Source organism: Haliotis rufescens, unplaced genomic scaffold (assembly GCF_023055435.1).
Source record: "Haliotis rufescens isolate VD_foot unplaced genomic scaffold, xgHalRufe1.0.p SCAF_5, whole genome shotgun sequence".
In the NCBI taxonomy this organism is placed as follows: domain Eukaryota; kingdom Metazoa; phylum Mollusca; class Gastropoda; order Lepetellida; family Haliotidae; genus Haliotis; species Haliotis rufescens.
Window position 1 is genome coordinate 56,147,621 of NW_025964223.1, and position 22,530 is coordinate 56,170,150.

Here is a 22,530-nt window from a genome sequence, read left to right on the forward strand (position 1 = left end):
ATAACTTTACGGGCTGATGTCACTCATAGCAAACTGAATTCAGCTTTAAGGAGTGAGTGAGTGAGTTTGGTTTTACACCGCTTTTAGCAATATTCCAGCAATATCACGGCGGGGGACGCCAGACACGGGCTTCACACATTGTACCCATGTCGGGAATCGAACCCGGGTCTTCGGCGTGACGGGCGAACGCTTTAACCACTAGGCTACCCGACCGCCCCTCAGGTTTAAGGAAACAGTACCTGTGGTCGTATAAATCTTTTGATTTAAAATGATGATGATATGGACTTATAACTTGATGTCACCCATAGTTAACTGTATTCACAACACGATACCTGTTACGGTAGGTCATAGAAGACTGGTGATGTGTTTAGGACAAATAGTAGTCCACGTGCACCTAAAATGTTATATTACTTTTAAATAGTGCATCTCTGATGAAAATAAAAAAATGCATTTCTCCATAACGCGTGAAATAATAACACAAACAACATAAAAAACATTTCTTTGTTAATTTGCATTTGAAAGCTTGAATATGTTTACATTAAGACCTAGTGTGTGATCTACAGCCCAACTAAACACCTGTACACTTAAAAACATTCAAGAAAAAGAGACAGTTTTTTTGCTCTTCTTAACAAATCTCTCTATATCTAAAGTTGTGTTTATATGAATATATTTTAACAGTGAGAGTATATATGCATACATCGATTAATTACAGGCCGCCATCACACAGCTGCAATATTCATGAATGGGGCGTTAAACAAAAACAAACAAGACATGCGATTTAGTGTGGTATACACGAACCTTTGAGTGAGTGAGTGAGTGAGTATAGTTTTACGCGGCTTTTAGCAATATTCCACTAAGATCACGACTGGAGACACCAGAAATTGGCTTCACACATTGCACCCATCGAACCCGGGTCTACGGCGTGATGGGCGAACGGCTTAGCTACTAGGCTACCTCACCACCCTCAAACGAAACCTTAAAGTTTGCCGTTGAGTATATATGTAAAGCAATATTATCAAACTTCTATGGTTTTATTCTTTAAAAGCGTCTTTTCCTAGGATTTCTTTTCACAAACCTGAGGTAATATTGATCTTGTAATTCAGCACTTGCCAGAGTTAATCGGCTGTGCTATATAGAATACGTGAATTTGTCTGAATAAGAATTTTGTATTATATACGGACAGAATGAGTTAGTGGAACGGCATTAAACATCGTTCCAGTTATATCAGGGCGTGTCAGCTTAATGTGGGAGGAAAGCCCGAAGTGATGCAGGTCTCAGACATTTACCACTTCGGTGAACCCACGAGCACGGGCACGGTGCTGACAAACCTAAAAACATAATCAGGCGAACCGGGATTCGAACCCACGATCATAAGATTTCGGTAGGACTAGGAACGCAACTCTGCACGGCGAATTGCGTCGCCTCAGACGACTGGGCCATCCGTGACCCTTATTTTCCAAATGTAATCTACTCTCCTTGTCGCTGTTAGATGGGCGTCGTGTTCAGTAGCTGGTTACCTCACATCGTAATACCGAGTATGTAAATACATGCCTGGAGTGTACTGCTCGATCCTCTGTAGCAGACTGACACTTGAACTCCAGAAACATTTATTCAAAGATCCAAAACGCACTCTCACTAATCCAGATCTCAGTATGGACCAAAATCGCGCTGCAGTACATATATGTTCTCATCGAATGCCTTGGCTTCTAAACCTTGATGATCAGTTAGAATCAACTGATATTCCTTGTTTGTCGACACCTTACTGTATGACGCAGACTGATCATCATCCTAATTACGGGGAATCTTGGATTCGGGCCAAAGTTTCGCGGATCCTGGCATAGCTAAGCAACACAACCCCACCCGTGGAAGATATCACAAAGTTAAATGTACCTAAATGCAAATGCAAATGCCAGTTATTTAAACATATCGATTTAAATATATGCAATAGTTTGAAACTGGTATGAGAGTAAATGAGTGAGTCTGGTTTAACGCTTTTAACAGTATCCCAGTCATATCGCGGCGTGTCAGCTTAATGTGGGGGAAGCCCGAAGGGATGCCGGTGTCAGACGTTTACCACTTCGGTGAAACCCACGGGCCCGGACGTGGTGCTGACAAACCCAGAAACATAATAGAGGGGAACAGGGAGTCGAACCCAGAACCATAGGTTTCGCGAAATCACTAGTCAATGAATCACTTCTTTTCTGATAAACTGGCAAGCAAAAGAAATCATACACTTAAAAATCGAATTGTACCAAAGAATTACAAACCTTATCAAAACGTAACAGGGCTGAAAATAGTCGCTTAGACAGCTGTTTTTTGACATCTAATCGATGAGCAGCATGTTTAAAGAGCACGTTTCTACTAAGGCAAGTGACTATGTTCGAAATAGGCCTCTGTTCACCCAGCAGTGAATGGGTACCCGGTAGGATGAAATGGTACTGTGACTGTTCACCTTCTAAGAGGCAGCTTGTGGAAGCTGAGAATCAGAATCGAAGGCACATCGATCCAATCACCAGGGTAATAAAGCGTTTTGAGCACGCTTCAGGGTGTGGACTCTATGCATTAACATTATTACACTCACTCACTCACTCTGGACCCGTGAAGATCCAGGGTAGAATAGGTCTTCAGCAACCCATGCTTGCCGTAGAAGGCGACTATGCTTGTCGTAAGAGGCGATTAACGGGATCGGGTGGTCAGGCTCGCTAACTTGGTTGATGCATGTCATCGTATCCCAATTGTGTGGATCGATGCTCATGATGTCAATCACTGGATTGTCTGGTCTAGGCTCGATTATTTAAAGACCGGCGTCATATAGCTGGAATATTGCTGGGTGGCGTTAAACAACAAACAAACGAACAAACACACACTCACGTAAAATTACGCCTTTGTCGTAAGACATTATGGCGAACTTTGTAACAGGTCAGAGGTATCAGCAATAACATGTTTAATACGTTGTTGACAAGAAGAAAAACAAGACCATTGAGTATACGGCGACCTTTAATATGTAGCTCTGTGCAGAATTACATAGTATTTGTGATGGTTAGTTGAAGATGTCGCAGCCGAAGAGGTCGACCCTCATGCAAGGATAGAACCCGGTGCCGTAGCTGAGAGGCAGGAAGCGCACATAGCGGGTGGTCAGCACTGACGGTAACAGTGCATCGGTGATTGTACTGTTACCTTCCATTTTCTGCAATAAAGTTCACGGGAAATTTGTCGTTGGTGAGTTTTTTTCTCAGTTCAGTAGATGATGTTATATAATTTCACATAAAAAACATGGAATATTATTTTCAAAAGTAGAGGTTATATTTACGGAAGCTTTTGTTGTGTTTGTTTGTTTTTCTTGAAATTTCAAGATACTAAGTTGAAATTTCTAACCAATGTCCTTGAAATTTCAAGATACTAAGTTGAAATTTCTAACCAATGTCCTTGAAATTTCAAGATACTAAGTTGAAATTTCTAACCAATGTCCTTGAAATTTCAAGATACTAAGTTGAAATTTATAAGATGCTTTGTGGAAATTTCAAGACACAAAGTTGAAATTTCAAGATAATAAGTTGAAATCTTAAGATAACTTAAATCTTAAGATAACTTGAATTTCAACTTATTATCTTGCAATTTCAAGATACAAAGTTAAAATTTCAAAATGCTATGTTGACATTTCAAGATACTAAGTTGAAATTTCAAGATAAATACAAAGTTGAAATTTCAAAATAATGATCTTGAAATTTCAAGATCCTAAGTTGAATTTTTCAAGATTTTAACTTAAATTTTCAACGCATATATCCTGCTTAAAGACATTTCTGTTTAAAGTCCTGGAGAGGGAACACAACAATCACAAGTCAGCTACAAAATCATTAACATCACTATCCTTCATGGTATTACTTGGGGCACGGGTGGCCCAGTCGTCTAAGGCGCCGCGATTCGCAGAGTTGCGTCCCTTGGACACGCCAGAAACCTATGATTGTGGGTTCGAATCCCAGGTAGCCCAAGTATGTTTCTTGGTTTTTCAGCACCATACACGTGTTCGTGGGTTTCACCGAAGTGGTAAACGTCTGTGACCTGCATCACTTCGGGCTTTCCTCCCACATTAAGCTGACACTCCGTGTTGTAACTGAAGACTGTTAAAATCGGCGTGAAACCCAACTCACTCACTCACTCATGGTACTAACCGTCCCCGCCTCGGTCACTACGTCGTCCTTGTTATAACGCAGATAACATCGTATATCCTTCTTGTTATAATGTAAAAACGCCGAAATTGTTATATATCAAAAACTCATATAATGTTGAATTTGGCCAACGATATGACGCATTATCATGACATATTGTTTGTTTGTTGTTCAACGCCGCACTATGTTCCAGCTATGTGACGGCGGTCTGTAAATAATCGAGTCTGGACTAGACAATTCAGTGATTGACATCATGAGCATCGATCCACGCAATTGGGACCGATGACATGTATCAACCAATTCAGCGAGTCCGACCACCTGATCCCGTTAGTCGCTTTTTACGACAAGCATGGGTTGCTGAAGACCTATTCCACCCCGGATCTTTACGGGTTCATGATACAGTTATTAAGGCATACGCACTATCGAATTCGTGCTTGATTCAGCCACATGGAATGATGACCACGGACTCGAACACAGGTGAAACCATATTGAAATGTTCAGTGGGGTTCCAAAGTCTTTGTTAGGGTGCCACCACAGGAACTCGATGATAGCGTGTAAAACATAATATATTCACACCCCTCTATATGTATGTATATAGAGGGGTGTGATTTTTTTCTATACGAATATATTATGTTATACACGCTATCATCGAGTTCCTGTGGGTGCCACTTGTGTCCTCACTATCTGACAGTGATTCGTATGCTACGTATGCCAATGAAATAGGACCGCCTCCGTGGTCTAGTGGTAGAGCGTCCGCCCGGAGAGCGGAAGGTCCGGGGTTCGATCCCCGACCGCGTCATACCAAAAGACGTTAAAAGATGGTACTTGTTGTTACTCTGTCTGGCGCTCGGCATTAAGGGGCTAAAACAAGGACTGGTCGGCTCGGAGTCAGTATACTGTGTCTGAGTGGGGTATTCATGTTAAACTGAGGCATGGTATCTCAGTGAGCTAGCACTATAAATCGGCATCAGTCCAAGCTAGTACAAGCAGCCACACAAATACACACACGTACATGCACGTCGCTATATAAGTGCAATAATCTTGGACGCGACGTTAATCCCCATTTCACCTCACCTCACCTAATGAAATAGTTGGAATCGTATAGCTAAAATAAGTTATGATTGTGGAATCGTAAGGGTTTTGCAGCTAGTATTTTCATCAGTGTTATCTAGTGAGGTATTCCGACTCACCAGGACGACGGGTGTGGCTGTTGAGTTCGCTGACGGAGTCGTGGTGTAGTTGTTGAAGCTTTGGCCGTCCTCGCTGTGCTGAAGTTCATAGAGGCCGGTGTAGAGGTTGGTGGTGATCCCCTCCATCAACACGCGGTGCACGAGCCTCGGTTTACCTTGGGATGACAGTGTTACGAGCTATAGCAGCAGCAGTGTGTGGGTTAGTGAGTGGACTGTACACTTATTAACCAGTTCAATATGGAGGCTGCAGTTAGTTAGTTAGTTAGTTTGTTGTTTAACGCCGCAATATTCCAGCTATATGACGGCGGTCTGTAAATAATCGAGTCTAGACCAGACAATCCAATGATTGACATCATGAGCATCGAACCACGCAATTGGGACCGATGACATGCATCAACCAAGTCAGCGAGCCTGATCACCCGATCCCGTTACTCGCCTCTTACGACAAGCATAGTCGCCTTTTACGGCAAGCATGAGTTGCTGAAGACCTATTCTACCCCGAATCAGGAGGTTGTAGTAGTCGTAGTAGTAGTGGTAGTATCATTGGTAGTAGTAGTAATAGAAGTAGTAGTAGTTGAAGTTGTGGTAGTAATAGTAGTAGTGGTAGTATCAGTGATGGTAGTAGTAGTAGTAGTAGTAGTGGTTGTGGTAGTAGTAATAGTAGTAGTAGTGGTAGTATAAGTGGTGGTAGTAGTAGTAGTGGTAGTATAAGTGGTGGTAGTAGTAGGAGTAGTAGTAGTAGTACCATTTGTTGAACTGAGTATCGAACCCTTCTTCGGCATGACAAGCGAACGATTTAACCACTAGGCTACCACAACGTTCCAATAGTTGTAGTGAAAGTAGTAGTCGTGGCAGTAATATAAGTAGTAGTAGTAGTAGTAATAGTTTTGGTAGCAGAGTAGTAGCAGCAGCAGCAGTAGTAGTAGTAGTATTCGGCCTGACGAGCGAACGATTTAACTTTTGGCTGTAGTAGTAGTAGTAGTAGTAGTAGTAGTAGTAGTAGTAGTAGTAGTAGTAGTGAAACACGTACCCAGATCCACCTGCAGCCAGGAGCGTTGATCCATCCCACACCACCCCTTCCCGTTCAGACGTCCATCAGAGGCCAAGCTGGTGTTATGACTCCGGTACGCAGACATCTGTGCGTCTGGGATCACCTTGTGATGGGCGTCGACCCCGAATGATGTTTCATTACATGCTGAGAGAAACACGAATCGACATCATGTACTACACTTACACTTCATAGAGAGCGGCGACGCCAAAGACGAGATATATACTACACAAAACAAGTTAAGGAATACCTACAATAAGAATATTGTGTTGCTATACCCATCAGTAATAACAGATTAGCCATAGTCACAGAAACAAATCGGGTGTTCTTTAACTTCTTTTGAGTAGTATACACTTTTTTTTCTCGGGATGTGTTTTCAATTTTATTCATGGAAAATCAAAACACACAAATACTCTTACAAATTCCGTTTCACTCGATAATCCTTTTGAGGATTAAAACTGAGGACTAATTATCACGGAAAATATCAAACAATTAACATCATTAGGAGGCTACTACAAAAAAACATACTCTTTATTTACCCCAATCCATCCAGAACTTCTTACAAAAATCGTTTGCGGTCTTCGTGCTGTAGATATATCTAGTAATCTAGTAACTGTTATCTTCCTTGGAAGATTAGGTCTAGATGAGTAGTCATAGGATTAAGACCCTTGGACTACGTGTACGTGATTTATGCTTACTTCTCTCGCAGTTTGTGCCTCCAAAGACCCCGACACAAATGCACTTGTAGAAGCCATTCCTGTCCTCACAATCTCCGCCGTTCTGACACGGTGTAAGGAGCTTGCATCTGTCGGTATCTGAAGGAGGGATGGGGATGTTTAGGACACCCTACCCCTTTCGCGAACACCTGGTGTCATCACTGATTTTCAGTGACCCATTGATATACTTTTCACCGTTATTTTGCCTTTTACGCTCAGTGAAATCTGTTTGGGCAGATAATCGAGACTGGTTATTATCTGGCTTTGACGTTACGTATATATGATTGTTTGTTTATTTGTTGTTTAACGCCGCATTTAGTAATATTCCAGCTATATGTCGCCGGTCTGTAAATAATCGAGTCTGGACCAGACAATCCAGTGATTGACATCATAAGCATCGATCCACACAATTGGGATACGATGACATGCATCAACCAAGTCAGCAAGACTGACCACCCGATCCCAATAGTCGCCTCTTACGACAAGCGTAGTCGCCTTTTACGGCAAGCATGGGTTGTAGAAGACCTATTCTACCCTGGATTTTCATGGGTCTTTATATATATGAACCAATCACCAATGATTACATAAATCTTGTTCCAAATTACGTCATGTGTTTACTTTTGCCAGTAACACATACCTTTAGTTTCAAACCGGAAGACAGCGTCAGCATGCTTGTGTTGATTGTCAGATGCCCGTATGGTGACAACGTAAAATGCGTTTTCGTCGGGGGCGATGCCCCGGATGACACCTTCTGTTGGGTCAAGGTCAATACCAGTGGGAAGGTCACCGGCCACGATTGTGTAAAGCAATTGTTCCCCTTCAGGGTCCTAAACAAATATTGATCACTGATCATTAGGGGCGGTTGGGTAGCTAAGCAAACGGTGGTCAATAGCATGAACACATGCCGACACATTGGCCTGGTCACACCTTATATCTTCCTTGACCTCGTCAGTCAGACCCTGCTACAAGCATGAGGCGCCTATTCTGACCGTTAATTCCAGGACTGATATACAAATGAATATGAGATGGAGAGCAACAGTAGGACTCTAAGAGTGAGTGAGTGAATATAATTTTACGCCGCTTTTAGCAATATTTCAGCAATATCACGGAAGGGGACACCAAAAATGGGCTTCACACATTGCACCCATGTGGGGAAGGATTCCAAGAGACAGTTTAATCAACTAATAGGACAATGTTGACGGGAAGCAGAAGGCATTTGTATTTAACTGTTGATGAATATCATTTTGAAGGAATGACTGTGCTTTGTTGTAGACTGAATTCTCTTAAAAAGACCGAAAGCTTAAAACTAATGAGGTCATGACCTGGTACCTGGGCGTTCAGCGTCACGTTGACGTAATCCCCGCCGTTGTATTTGCCGAAAAAACCAACAGCTGACGGAGTGCCCCAAACTGGCGGGAAACTCTTCATGATCTGCAAGCAACAGAGAATATACAAGTGTCATGCTACAGTACTTTAGTAGTTCATGGAACCGCCTCCGTGGTCTGGTGGTAGAGCGTCCACCCGGAGAGCGAAAGTTCCTGGGTTCGATCCCGGCCGCGTCATACCAAAAGATGTTAAAAGATGGTACTTGTTGTTACCATGTCTGGCGCTCGGCATTAAGGGGCTAAAACAAGGACTGGTCGGTATACTGTGTCTGAGTGGGGCATTCATGTTAAACTGCGGCATGGTATCTCAGTGAGCTAGCACTATAAATCGGTATCAGTCCGGACTAGTACAAGCAGCCAAACACACACACACACACACACACATACACACACACACACACGTGCATGCATGTCGCTATATAAGTGCAATAATCTTGGACGCGACGTTCCTTACCTTACCGTCAGTTCATGGTCTTGCGCCTGTTTTTAATGAGGAGAGGCAAAACAGACACAATATAACACCTTATGATTAATTCCATTCAGATTTGACAACTTTTATTAACCTAACTACATTTCTGCCAGTTGTCAGCCAATGTCGCTTAACGCCGCTTTGAATATTATTTCAGTTATACGTCATGGCGTGTCAGCCTTATTATGGGACGCAGATTGACGCAGGTCTTTAACACGTTTGGTGACACACACGAGCACTGGTAAGGTGCTGACAAAAAAAGGGTCATAACTGGGGCAAATCTCACCTTTCTCATCCAATGATGATATTAGTAGAATATATTTGTTTTAAACAAACTACAACACATATATACGCCAATGTCACCTCTTTTTAGCAACTATTTTATTCCGCGATACAGGTGGTTGTAGTATGGCTGTCAGGCTAAACAGGAAGTCGCATGTACCACTTCATAAAATTGTGTAAAGATTTAGGCCGACATCTTTCGATAGTGATATAAAAAAATTATAAGAATTGACTTTCACTTTGTGTGAGTTCATTGGAGTATGAACCTTCATAGAGTGAGGGCCGAACTGTATGAACTTCGGAGCTTGCGACAAGTCAATTAAGTGACCAAGAACAGACTTTCAGCATGGTAGATCGAAAAGCGAACAGGGTCATCTGTGACGTGTCAAGTAATTGACGTCACAACAAACATTATGACGTCATGATATCCGCACAGGCAAGCCAATCGACTTTTTTTAACCAGACGGCAACTGACCAATCAGGAAGCTAAATTCTTTAACGAGAAATGTTAATATATGTTAATAATGTTATATATGTCCTGTAATGTGTTATTTACATGTTGCGTGTAATGGGTTGGGTATAAAATATATAGGTACATGCAATGTGTTATATGTAATATGTTATGTGTTCTGTGTTAAATGTAAATCGTTATACATGACATACATGTCCATTTGCTGTATATATGTTGTAAATGTGCTTATAACGAACTACGGTTATAACGAACTACGGTTATAACGAACTAAATTTAGTGGTCCCTTTGAGTTCGTTATAACCGTAGTTTACTGTACATGTTTTGTGTTCTGTGATCTCTCACCTTGATGAAGTACAGGAGATCAAAGCCGTGATACAACACAGTCCCCCCTATCCCAGGCCTGAGGTAAACGCTGCCAGCAGAACCCGCCTGCAACAGATGGAATCAGTCCGAACTCATCACATCCAATCTACAGTTATAACACCAATATAGGTAAACCCAACTTTAAACACTTCATGACATCCCAGAAACTGCTGGTGCTGCAAAACGGTAAAAACCGTTATCTAATACCGTTATGATTTCAGTAAACTCACCCCAAACGTGATGTTACCATCCCCCTCTGTCTCCAGCACTATGTCTGGGTAGTGGATCTCCATGATGCTGAATGGAGAATACCATTAAAACTGCAGCTTCATAAAGTACATAAACAAAATTACGAATTTACAATTACTTGAAGACATCATCGAAAAGTACCATTCCACAAACAATAATATCAAGGCCGGAACAGAACGTATTTTAATGCAGACAATTTGTGAGTCTTGATGAATTTTGCTTCGAACCTGGACTTTTTTATAATTTATATTTTCAACGTAAAACTATATGATACCTACCCTCCATCTACTTGACTGTGAACAGACCCAATCTGTAAAAGAACGGCTAGCAGGAAGATGGATGCCATATTTGCAGCCTTGTATCGACATGAAGCAGAACTAATGCAGGTGAGAGACATTACCTGTAGCGTTCGTGGGGTTGTCGCCTTACCCCCCGACACAGGTATGTCGCCTCGTCAGGGCCACGCACTCAGCAGGTAGACCTCACTTACATAGAAGGAAGAACGCAGAGCCGGGGAGAGATTAAATTGCCTTGTACTTTATTACAACCACGTTGAATTAAACATAGCATATATTAATACACGCGATACTTACATTGAGGAATATCAGAATACATCTTGCATTTATTGCTAATTTGTGATTTCATTTTGCTACTAGTCAATAAATACGTCAAATGTCAATAAAAGCAACACAGTCCTCTCCATCAACATGAGAAATCTCTGCAAAAATCAGCGTCCAGTGTACGATTCAGACTGTATCATGTGACCCGTGAAGATTCCGGGGTAGAATAGGTCTTCAGCAACCCATGCTTGTCTCCCCGTGAAGATTCCGGGGTAGAATAGGTCTTCAGCATCCCATGCTTGCCGTAAACGGTGACTATGCTTGTCGTAAAAGGCGACTAACGGGATCGGGTGGTCAGGCTCGCTGGCTTGGTTGATGCATGTCATTGATCCCAATTGCGTGGATCGATGCTCATGATTTTAATCACTGGATTGTCTGGTCCAGACTCGATCATTTACAGACCGCCGTCATAAAGCTGGGATATTGCTAAGTGCGGCGTTAAACAACAAACCAAACCAAACCAAAAGACTGTTTCATGTGCGTGTGTTCATGAACCACTATCCAACAGTGATGAGACAAGATACAAGCCCCAGAAATTGGCTTCAAACATTGTACTCGGCGGGAAGAGCAAACACTTGAGCCGCTTGGCTACCCTACCGTCAGAAGTACTTTGTGGAGTGAATTTATACAATGACTGTAACCTATACAAATGTGTAACATATATTGTCCCAAAGATACTTTTATTAGGGTGGGGTGACGTGAGGTGAAATTGGTTTAACGCCGCGGTCAAGATCATTACACTTCTATAGCGACGTGCATGCAGGTGGATGCTTGTGCTAGTCCGGACGAATGCCGGTTGTGCTAGCCCACTGAGATACATGCCGTGGCTTCTGATGGATACCCCCTCAGGAACATTACACTCACCCCGAGGCCCTGTTTTATCCCTTTGAAGCCGAACGCCAGACAGGGTAACAACAAGTACCATTGTGTAACGTCCTTTTTATGACGCGGCCGGGGATCGAACCACCGACCTTCCTCTTTACAGGCAGACGCTCTATCCACTAGACTACAGAGGCGGGGGTAAATTATGGATAATGGGTGTGTGTACAGTGAAACCCCGTCAAACCGGACAATGATTTGCCCGGCTTCCCGAATCACTTGCACGTCGTAATATCGCTTTGGCTCCAATCGTTACAACTATCATCGCCCGGAAAAAAGGGGATCACGGATTTACGGCTTGGGACTTTTAGGGGGTTTCACTGTAGTCCAGAAGGCAGAGTGATTACACGTCAAACACACCACACGAGTTCGATTCTATGTTTGAGAAACAACCGTGAAATGGGTTAATGGTTAGTTATCTTAAACTGTGCTTTGTCACGAGCTATAATTCCGAGAACGACACCTGATCCACCGAAAGCACTCGTTAAATCTCGAACACCATCTTTATCAAAAGAACGGTAATGTGAATCTATTCTTAAATAACAGATCGGGTCACTAGTATTGGTAAATGGAGAAAAAAGGGTTCATAAACATGCGTCAATTATCAGATAAATATGTTGAAAAATATTATACAGATGAATGAATACTCTTTATATCACCCCAGTTAGTTCCACAAAACGAGAATGTGAATACCATGAAAGCAGTGAAATATGTTTATTTTGTAATCTTTTTAAAGGATTGATACCGCAATTTGCTGTTCAGAGTGGCGTCCCTTGGGCACGGCACAAACCTATGATTGTGGGTTCGCCCTGATTATGTTTCTAGGTTTGTCAGCACCAAACGTGCTCGTGGGTTTCACCAAAGTAATAAACATCTAAGACCTGCATCACTTCAGGCTTTCCTCCCACATTAAGCTGACACGCCGCGATATAACTGGAATACTGTTAAAAGCGGCGTTACTGTTAAAAACCCAACTCACACACTAAAGGATTAATGATAATTATATACTTCTATACATCCTCTCTTACTTGACCGAATTCACTCGATAAATTATTACGTTATGTTTTTACAACTCCAAGAATAAATAGTCAGGTTATCATCAACAAACGGATCAAATTGAAATACCACAAGGATTGATAGGAGGGAGTTTTAATTTGAAATATCCTTATCAGGGTGTGGAGACCAAGACGTGTATAACAAATGCCGACATTATCTCGGAATGAACGTTTGAAGTTTTCTTGGAAAAGCTAACTTCTTCCGACAGAGGATCGCACACTGACCACGCGACGTGTGTACTTGCATATGATTGGTTAAACGTACAGAGTAACATATACCGTTATCTTATTTATCAAACAAAGGTCACGTAATACATGCTTGCCACTATTACTTCACTGATGAAGAGATATGTGTGTGTATTCCTCCGCCATCTAAAAATTTGTGACAAACGACTTCCTACCGGATATGGTTCCGCGTAAGGAAATAGTTCGCTGTGACTCTTCAACATGTGAGAAGATTTGACAACCAAGTCAGCAATGGAGGGAAAATTGTTAGTTTTGTTGACCTTGGCTCTCTCCGTCGTGAATCTTTATGGAAGGTGAGGTTATTAAATAATGATAATGTCATGAAATGTGAATTCATATTTGTTGCCCATTTTATCTGTAAATGTGTGCATATGTTTCAGTTTTTTAGAGGTGAACTACCCAAATGTGAACGTGACAGCCGAGCCAAAAGGGAGCGTCATCATCCAGGTAATACGCCGTAATAGTGATGGATAATTGCTGACTGCAGTGTTCAACAACATTCACTCACTCACACACTGACAAAACAGTTAAACATTAACTGATAAAATCCATTATATAATATGTGAAGATCCAGGGTAGAATAGGCCTTCAGCAACCCATACTTGCCGTAAAAGGCGACTATGCTTGTCCCAAGAGGTGACTAACGGTATCGGGTGGTCAGGCTTGCAGTCTTGGTTGATGCATGTCATCGTATCCCAATTGCGTGTATCGATGCTGATGATGTCAATCACTGGATTGTATAGTCCAGGCTCGATTAATTACAGACCGACGCTATATAGCTGGAATATTGCTGAGAGCGGCGTAAAACAACAATCAACAATATGCCATTTAGGATGATTTATTTTCATCAATCAGGTATTTAATGAAAAAATAATTAATTTCAACACGTCGATACCATACGACACTTAGGTACTCTTTTAAATAGAGTTTTTATGTTCATATTACGGTAAACTACGTTTATAACGAACACGCTTATAACGAACTGACGGATATAACGAACTTATTTTTTAGCCCCGGCCATTTGTTGTATATATGCTGTATACATGCTTATAACGAACTACGGTTATAACGAACTACAATTAGTGGTCCCTTTGAGTTCGTTATATCCGTAGTTTACTGTACATAGAATGGAACGTTCCTAATCAGGCGCTAGTAGATCAAGAGACGGTAATATAATTGATCTTTAGCAACTTGACCCTCATTTGTTGTGTTTGGCTTCATTATATATTTATGTTATGATCAGTTACATTGATTGTTTGTAGGGTGGCGTTGGAGGCGATATCTTGTTGTACCCCGGAAAAAATGGAACATTATACATCAACGGCTACGACATCGAAGACATCATTGCTGTCAGTAACATCCTTGACTGGGACACAGTGTCTAGAATCTGATCGATATATAATCCATGTTACATAACACTCAGAGTGAGTGAGTGAGTATGGTTTTACGCCGCTTTTAGCAATATTCCAGCAATATCACCGCGGGGGACATCAGAAATGGGCTTCACACATTGTACCCATGTCGGGAATCGAACCCGGGTCTTCGGCGTGACGAGCGAACGCTTTAACCACCAGGCTACCCGACCGCCAAAATAAGAGGGGAAGGCAGAAAACGTTTTTGTGTCTGTCTTTTAAGGTGATGTTCAGGTTCGAACCCGAAGCATGTTATATTTTGTGTTCATCGTACTTGCATATTCAGGCTGGATGCTTTAAATACCCCTGCCTCTTTGGAACGCATATATATGTATGTAATTTGTTGCTGTTAATGAGTTAAAATTTGCAGCATTTTCATAACGTTGACTTAAGTGTTGCACCGATAATCGGCGGCAGTATCATCTGGGGTAAGTTCAACAAAGCTAACTTAGTACTAAGACAAATGCAACTCCTATGCTTTAGCATTGACTTTCGACGGTCTTAGTTGTCAGATTGCTCTTTGGAATATGGTCCATATCTCGTGTTTTCTCATTCTCGCACTTTTGGCATATATAATAAGTTGCAACGTCGCGAGGTGCAGATTTGCGTCCCTTGGGCACGCCAGAAACCTATGATTGTGGGTTCGACATTACGCGAGAATGTCCCTTACCGTATTCCATAGAATAACATTTGTCAATACTGCTTTGAATTGACTTTAGAAATCAGAAACAAATCCATAAATATTACTGAAAAGAGGTTAATATATATATTATATTTGAAAACTATTTTTCAATTTAAGGTGGTATGTAAATTATAGCAGTTCTTAAAGACTATATGATGCTGGGGCATGATTGGCTTCATCCGTGTTATTGTACATGATGCAGATGGTGAACAGCCTCCCCCCTGTGTGGACCAAACAAACGGTGCATGACTCTCTCGGCACGTTCGATGCAGGGAAGAACCTCTCCGTCGCCGTCTACGCCAAGGTGAGTATGTTACTCACTCAAATTAGGAGACTAAATTCAAGATATATCTCCTGAATTAATCGAGATGAAACCAGACAAGCCAGTGAGTGATAATATGAGCATCGATCGACGCCATCTGGGTATGATGACACGCTGACCACCCAATCGATTTAGTCGCCCCTTATGACAAGCATAGGTTGCTGGGGAGAAACCTGTGCTGAACCCGGAATCCTCGTGGGGGTTACACTAAGGTATAGGTAGGCACACAGACTGGGTATATTATGGTAAGTATCATAATGATTATCCACTTCAACTGCTCAACGTTCTGGTAAAAAGATACAGGTGAGGTGAGGTGAAATGGGGTTCAGCGTCGCTTCCATGATTATTGCACTAAAGTCTTATATAGCGACGTGTGTGCATGTGTGTGTGTGTGTGTTTATGTGTGTGTGTGCGTGCGTGCGTGCGTGTGTGTGTGTGTGTGTGTGTGTGTGTGCCGATTTTATATGGCTTGCCCACTGAGATACCATGCCCCAGTTTAACTTGAATACCCCACTAAGACAGATTAAACTGACTCCGAGCACCAAGTCCTTGTTTCATCCCCTTAATTCCGTCTTTTGGTTTGATATGGCCGGGGATCGAACCCCAGACCTTCCGCTCTCCGGGCATCTTCCCGTGGCAAGGGAGTTAACTGACTATAAAAATCCAGTTTCCACTTTAATAGTCAGTTAATGCCCTTGCCTCGGGAAGATGCTCTCCGTGCGGACGCTCTACCACTACACCACGGAGGCGGTGAATTAGGTACAGAATCCATGTAAGAGTCGGCTGAAGAGAACCTGGTGTCATCGTACCCCGATTGCGCTAATCGCCGCTCGTGCTTTCAATCACTGGTTTGTCTGGTCCATATAAGAACGATTATTTACAACCACCGTCATATAGCTGGAATATTGCTCAGTGCGGCGTTAAACAACAAACAAACAAACAAACAGACGGATCAGCCAAGTCACCGCGCCTGACCACCCCATCCGATTTAGTCGCCTCTTATGGGTAGTATAGGCTGCCGCGGGCCTATTCTTTAACCCGAAATCCCGACGGTGTCAACATTCATTGAAATCTCATTTTAAATATAGTCTAAATGATTATACATAAATATAGTGGAACCCCGTTAAACCAGACGGTAGCGTATCCCGTAGCTTAACGATTTATGGTTACAGATTAATAAATTGCAAGTGAATCCGTGGCGTTTAATCGGCAAACCAAGCAAATACTTTTGCGTTTATGTTTCCACAAACCGTAAAACATTTAGGCCACACCCACTATTTGGACTACTGTTTCCTGATAGGCTCATAACAGAATGGGCGGGGCTGGAGTCACGTTGCACTGAATGTCACTGATGTAGTGTTATTGTCAGCAGTTATTGTTATTGTGTTAATGATAAAATAAGCAGTCTGTGTTATTATTTTTGTGTATATATATAATAATTGATGTCAATAAAAAAATCCGTTTAGGGAGTTATAAACTTAGAAAGGGTTGCTCACGCGGATTTGACGTTTATACCCCCATAAACGCATAACAAGTTGAAGTCAATTCTTAAATGTCACTTCGTGCATATGTAAACGTTCTTGAACGTAATTGTCTGGGTTAACGGGGTCCGGATTAACGGGTCTCACTGTATACGGATTTCTGTACTCAAGGACCCCGAGGGCGGAGCGTTACAGTACGCGTTGATATCGGGTCGGTTCCCCCCTGGCATCATCCTCAACAACAAAACCGGCGTCATCAGCGGCATAGCGCCAAACTACGACGCTACATACAGCTTCAGCATCCGTGTCACCGACAAAGACGGCAAGTATGCCGACGGAACCTTCTCCATCGACATCAGAGGTACGTCATCTGCGTCTTCATGACACATGTATTGGTTAGCAGCTGAATCCATCCTTCACTTCTGTAAAAGTATACACCAATGTTTGACGATGGCTAAAAAATGAAAGAAACAAGACATTATTATTCGATGGTGACGTATGTGGTACTGGTATAACAGTTATGTTTTAGGCTTCAAGTTTTCAATGTTTCGGCGCCTTCTTTCTGCCAAGTAATGTTTTGATAACGTATATACATTTTTGTTTTAAAATTAATCCAATTTTCGAGTGTATACTTTCTTCTGCCCGACAGTTTACGGTTAAACATGATGCTCCTACACACGAATCTCTGAATGCATGGGGGCACGGGTGGCCCAGTCGTCTAACGCGCCGCGATTCGCTGCGCAGGGTTGCGTCCCTTGGGCACGCCAGAAACCTATGATTGTGGGTTCGAATCCCGTTCGCCCCGATTATGTTTCTAGGTTTGTCAGTACCATACCCGTGCTCGTGGGTTTCACCCAAGTGGTAAACGTCTGAGACCTGCATCACTTCGGACTTTCCTCCCACATTAAGCTGACACGCCGTTATATAAGTGGAATACTGTTAAAAGCGGCGTTAAACCCAAGTCACTCACTCACTGAATGCATGTTTCTTAAGATTTACATGGGTATGGGGGCGGTCGGGTAGCCCAGTGGTTAAAGCGTTCGCTCGTCACGCCGAAGACCCGGGTTCGATTCCCGACATGGGTACAATGTGTGAAGCCCATTTCTGGTGTCCCCCGCCGTGATATTGCTGGAATATTGCTAAAAGCGGCGTAAAACCATACTCACACACACACATGGGTATGTGTTTGTGTCTTCTGTATTGATTCGTATAATTTCATTAAGGAATTGGATGATTAAGTGTAAACAAACCAGATGCATATTTGGCTCAACTAATTTCACGTGAAACCTACCAAAATACTGGTTCCTGTATCGTCAGACTTGTGAAAACAATTTGTAATGAACTGAAGCCAGTGATCTGTCATTATTTTTTAGGGAAGGTGGAGAGTTGTGTGTTTGGTTGTGTGTGGCAGAAGGTTCTGTTTTTTTCTCATTCACTGCATTTTACTTAATTAATGCGAGCATAGACCTCTCGCATTCTTCGCATTTAATTCACGCTCGCGTTAAATTCAAGATTTACAGTATTTCTCTGAAAGAAAACGCCAAACAATGTCCAACCTCATGTGAACTAAATGGACTGATATTTGAACAATGTTGTGATTGAATTTTTTGAAAAATGCAGAAAATATGTAATAACCGCTGACCGTTATCTGCTGTTGTAGAGCGAGAACTGTGTTCCTCCAAACCCTGCATGCACGGGGGTTCGTGTGTCGACGTCCCCGGGGGCTTCCGCTGCGACTGTCTGCCCCTGTACGGGGGGAGGACCTGCAACGTCTGTAGGTGGAACTCTTCTTTACCCTGAAAGCCGAATAAATTACGAGTAGTTCCGGTATAGATGGAAGAACCGAAGGTGGGAGTCCGGACTCTGGGAGTCCAAATGTACCTTCTTATACAGAACATATAGCGGCGCGCGTGTGTGTGTGTAGCTGCTTGTACCAGTCCGTACTAATACCGATATTATAGTGCGATTAACATGAATACCCCACTCAGACACAGTATACCGACTCCGAGCCGCCCAGTCCTTGTCTTAGACCCTTAACGCCGAGCGCAAGGCAGGGTAACAACAGGTACCATGTTTTAACGTCTTTTGGTATGACGGGGCCGGGGATCGAACCCCGGAGCTTCTGCTCCCCGTGCGGACGTTCTACCACTTGACCACGGAGGCGGTCTGCTGGAGAGCAAGCATGTCGGTGGCCTATGATGTATCCAGTGACACTGGTGTCACAATAGTAGGCTCGACACGTTGTGCATGATGACGACATAAGATGCAATCAAAATATCTTGTGCCTCTGACATCTACCACCTAAATGCCTATCTTGTCAATACAGTAGCTAATAGTCACTCTAATTTTACAGAAACAATGTGTTAGTTTCACACATGGAACTATATAACTTCTAGAACGGGGTTTAACTGTAAAAGGTGAGGTGAGGTGAAATGGGGTTTAACGTCAAAGATTATTGCACTTATATAGCGACGTGCATGAACGTGTGTGTGTGTGGCTGTTTGTACTAGTCCGGGCTGATGCCGATTTATAGTGCTAGCCCACTGAGATACCATGCCGCAGTTTAACATGAATACCCCACTCAGACACAGTATACTGACTCCAAGCCGACCAGTCTTTGTTTTAACCCCGTAATGCCGAGCGCCAGACAGGGTGACAACAAGTACCATCTTTTAACGTCTTTTGGTATGACGCGGCCGGGGATCGAACCCCGAACCTTCCGCTCTCCGGGCGGACGCTCTACCACTAGACCACGTACTGTAAAAGGATTTTAATCTGCTTTGGACCAGTCTACATACCGTCATTATGACATGTGTCAATGTCTCAAATAACCGTTAAAAACAAGCAAAGCAAATCCAGTATGTTTTGAATTATTTTATCAGATTATGTCATTTATTAATGTCATCTTGGAAATAGGAACTACTTCGAGTGTAGATCTGTTCTTGTTCCAGTATGTTCCGTGAACCCTCTGGGTGTTGGCGTCAAGAACAAGGTGGTCCCGGACGCACAGATCACGGCACATTACAGCTTTAACGGTTCCAAGGCATCCGATGGACGACTATACGCACCCGTGGGCGTTGGCTGGGTGGGGCAGGGTCTTGGGTCCTGGCTGCAGGTGATTCTGTGATTCATCTGTAACATGGGGCAATTGGTGTTGGTGTGTGTGTGTGTGTGTGTGTTGGGGGGGGGGGGGGGGGGGGGGGGGGGGCTGTTGGTGTCCGATGTTAATCAAGTTTATATTATCAATATTCATTGGGGTTGAATAGATGTTTACACATACTTTGTATACGTCATATCCGTCAGTTCGTTATGAGCGTGTTCGCTATAAACGAAGTGTACTATATTTATATGAGTGAGCGAGTTTTGAACAGTATTCTAGTTATATCGCTGCGTGTTAGCTTAATGTGAGAAAAGCCGGAAGTGATGCAAGTCCTAGACGTTCACCGCTTTGGTGAAGCCCACGAGCACGGAATGGAACTGATAACCTTGAAACATAAAAGAAGCGAACCGGGATGCGAACTCACGAGCAAAGTTTCTGGCACGTCTAAGCTCCATCACGGCAACCTGTAAATAACGGAGTGTGGGCTAAGTAAACCAGTGGTTGATGACACACAATCAGACCCCGATTCCACAGAATAGCAGCATTTACAAAAATGAGATGTGTTCGGTAGGTCGATCCCTTAATGCTTGATTTGTGACGATCTGTTGCTGGCGATTGGGATATCGGATTCTTTGTTTATGTCGGTATATACTAGTATATCTCTTGGTTTGTGTCTGGTATATCAATAACTTTACTTGTTTCTGGCATCGATCTCTTTAATTGTGTCCGGTATACCAATTGTTTCTTGTACATCTTCATCTTGATTTGTGTCTGGTATATCGATCTCTTGATTTATGTCTGGTATATCGATCTCCTGATGTATGTCTAGTATATCGATCTCCTGATGTATGTCTAGTATATCGATCTCTTGATTTATGTCTAGTATATCGATCTCCTGATGTATGTCTAGTATATCGATCTCTTGATTTATGTCTGGTATATCGATCTCCTGATGTATGTCTGGTATATCGATCTCTTGATTTATGTCTGGTATATCGATCTCCTGATGTATGTCTGGTATATCGATCTCTTGATTTATGTCTGGTATATCGATCTCCTGATGTATGTCTAGTATATCGATCTCTTGATTTGTCTGGTATATCGATCTCCTGGTGTATGTCTGGTATATCGATCTCTTGGTGTATGTCTGGTATATCGATCTCTTGATGTATATCTGATATATCGATCTCATGATGTATGTCTGGTATATCGAACTCTTGATTTATATCTGGTTTATCGATCATTTAATTTGTGTCTGACAGGTTGATCTGAACACGGAGATGAAATTGAACAGGATGGCTGTTCAGGGCGTCAGCACCAACTACATGATCAGCCAGTTCACGGTCCAGTACAGCACTGACGGCAACACCTTCACCGACGTCCTCGACGCAGTCACTAAGAAGACTGAGGTAGGCATCAACGGGGGAGTAATGCTTCAGTGACTAATGAAAAACAACACGACTACTCCCGCAGTTGAGGGGCACGCACTCACTGCATTTGTCATCCTACTCCGTTACGTGTACAGGAATTCGAGCCCCTATTCTTATTATTAATGGCGTCTTAAGTATGGATCCGGCGATCATAATGGTTAGGTCACATACTTATTACGGATCGTTTTCAGACCACATACATCATTTCCCAGGTATTCTCCACTGGTAGGTCTGGTTCCGGCTTAACTATTCCGACGGTTAAAAGTTGTTATGATGCTAACAGCGGCGTGGAACACGCGCTCACTAAAATATTTTTTGGACAATTGACTGTACGGAATTCTAACAAAATGTAATATATTGAATACGAACGGCACCTATCTGTATTAGAAAATATTCAGCCAGTCAGTGGAGGATTTAACCCTCTCTACCCCAATACCACGTGTCATCTCGGTCAGGGCTGGGAGCAATCAATGTTGAAACGGGATTCACTAGTTTCACTAGTTTCACTCGTTCACGTAACTAACACACGACACAGCACAATCTGGCGGAAGCAGTGATCCTTTAATATTTGTTGCTCCATATCTAATTAATTAACTTAATTTCTATTAACGGTAAAATACTCCGCTCAAATCGACTATTAAGTTAAAGTTTATTACCATTTTCTTTATTTTCAGATATTTCGCGGCAGCGCATCCTACATGATTGAACAGCTGAAGACGTTCGATCCCCCATTCCTGGCACGTTTTGTCCGCTTCGTCCCCCTCAGCTGGCACACCGGGGTGGGGACACACCCAGGCATGCGCGTGGAGCTGTACGGATGCTAGCGTTCACAATATTACTTGTATCTGTCTTGGAGAGATTAACAAAAATATTTGGAATAAAATTTGAATCTTGTGTTGGTTTTTCATCTCTTTAATCACATGTTTCTCCTTATATTGACTGCCATATAATCTACAGTGTGAC

The 22,530-nt window shown here is 42.6% G+C and overlaps 2 protein-coding genes across 2 annotated transcripts; one reads left to right on the forward strand and one right to left on the reverse strand.

Annotated features, from left to right (window-relative positions):
* Positions 1-2,979: 2,979 nt before the first annotated feature.
* On the reverse strand, positions 2,980-10,806 carry LOC124125424. The gene is made up of 9 exons (XM_046488737.2): positions 10,619-10,806; positions 10,322-10,388; positions 10,071-10,157; positions 8,450-8,551; positions 7,758-7,947; positions 7,103-7,219; positions 6,387-6,551; positions 5,357-5,511; positions 2,980-3,187 (listed from the first exon to the last, which is right to left on the reverse strand). Exons 1-9 carry the CDS (start codon positions 10,735-10,737, stop codon positions 3,041-3,043), a joined length of 1,149 nt encoding a protein of 382 aa, XP_046344693.2. The 5' UTR covers positions 10,738-10,806; the 3' UTR covers positions 2,980-3,040.
* Positions 10,807-13,274: 2,468 nt separating this feature from the next.
* On the forward strand, positions 13,275-22,461 carry LOC124127132. The gene is made up of 9 exons (XM_046490589.2): positions 13,275-13,433; positions 13,521-13,587; positions 14,403-14,489; positions 15,437-15,538; positions 17,209-17,398; positions 18,698-18,811; positions 19,989-20,152; positions 21,400-21,546; positions 22,242-22,461. Exons 1-9 carry the CDS (start codon positions 13,372-13,374, stop codon positions 22,389-22,391), a joined length of 1,083 nt encoding a protein of 360 aa, XP_046346545.1. The 5' UTR covers positions 13,275-13,371; the 3' UTR covers positions 22,392-22,461.
* Positions 22,462-22,530: the final 69 nt, after the last annotated feature.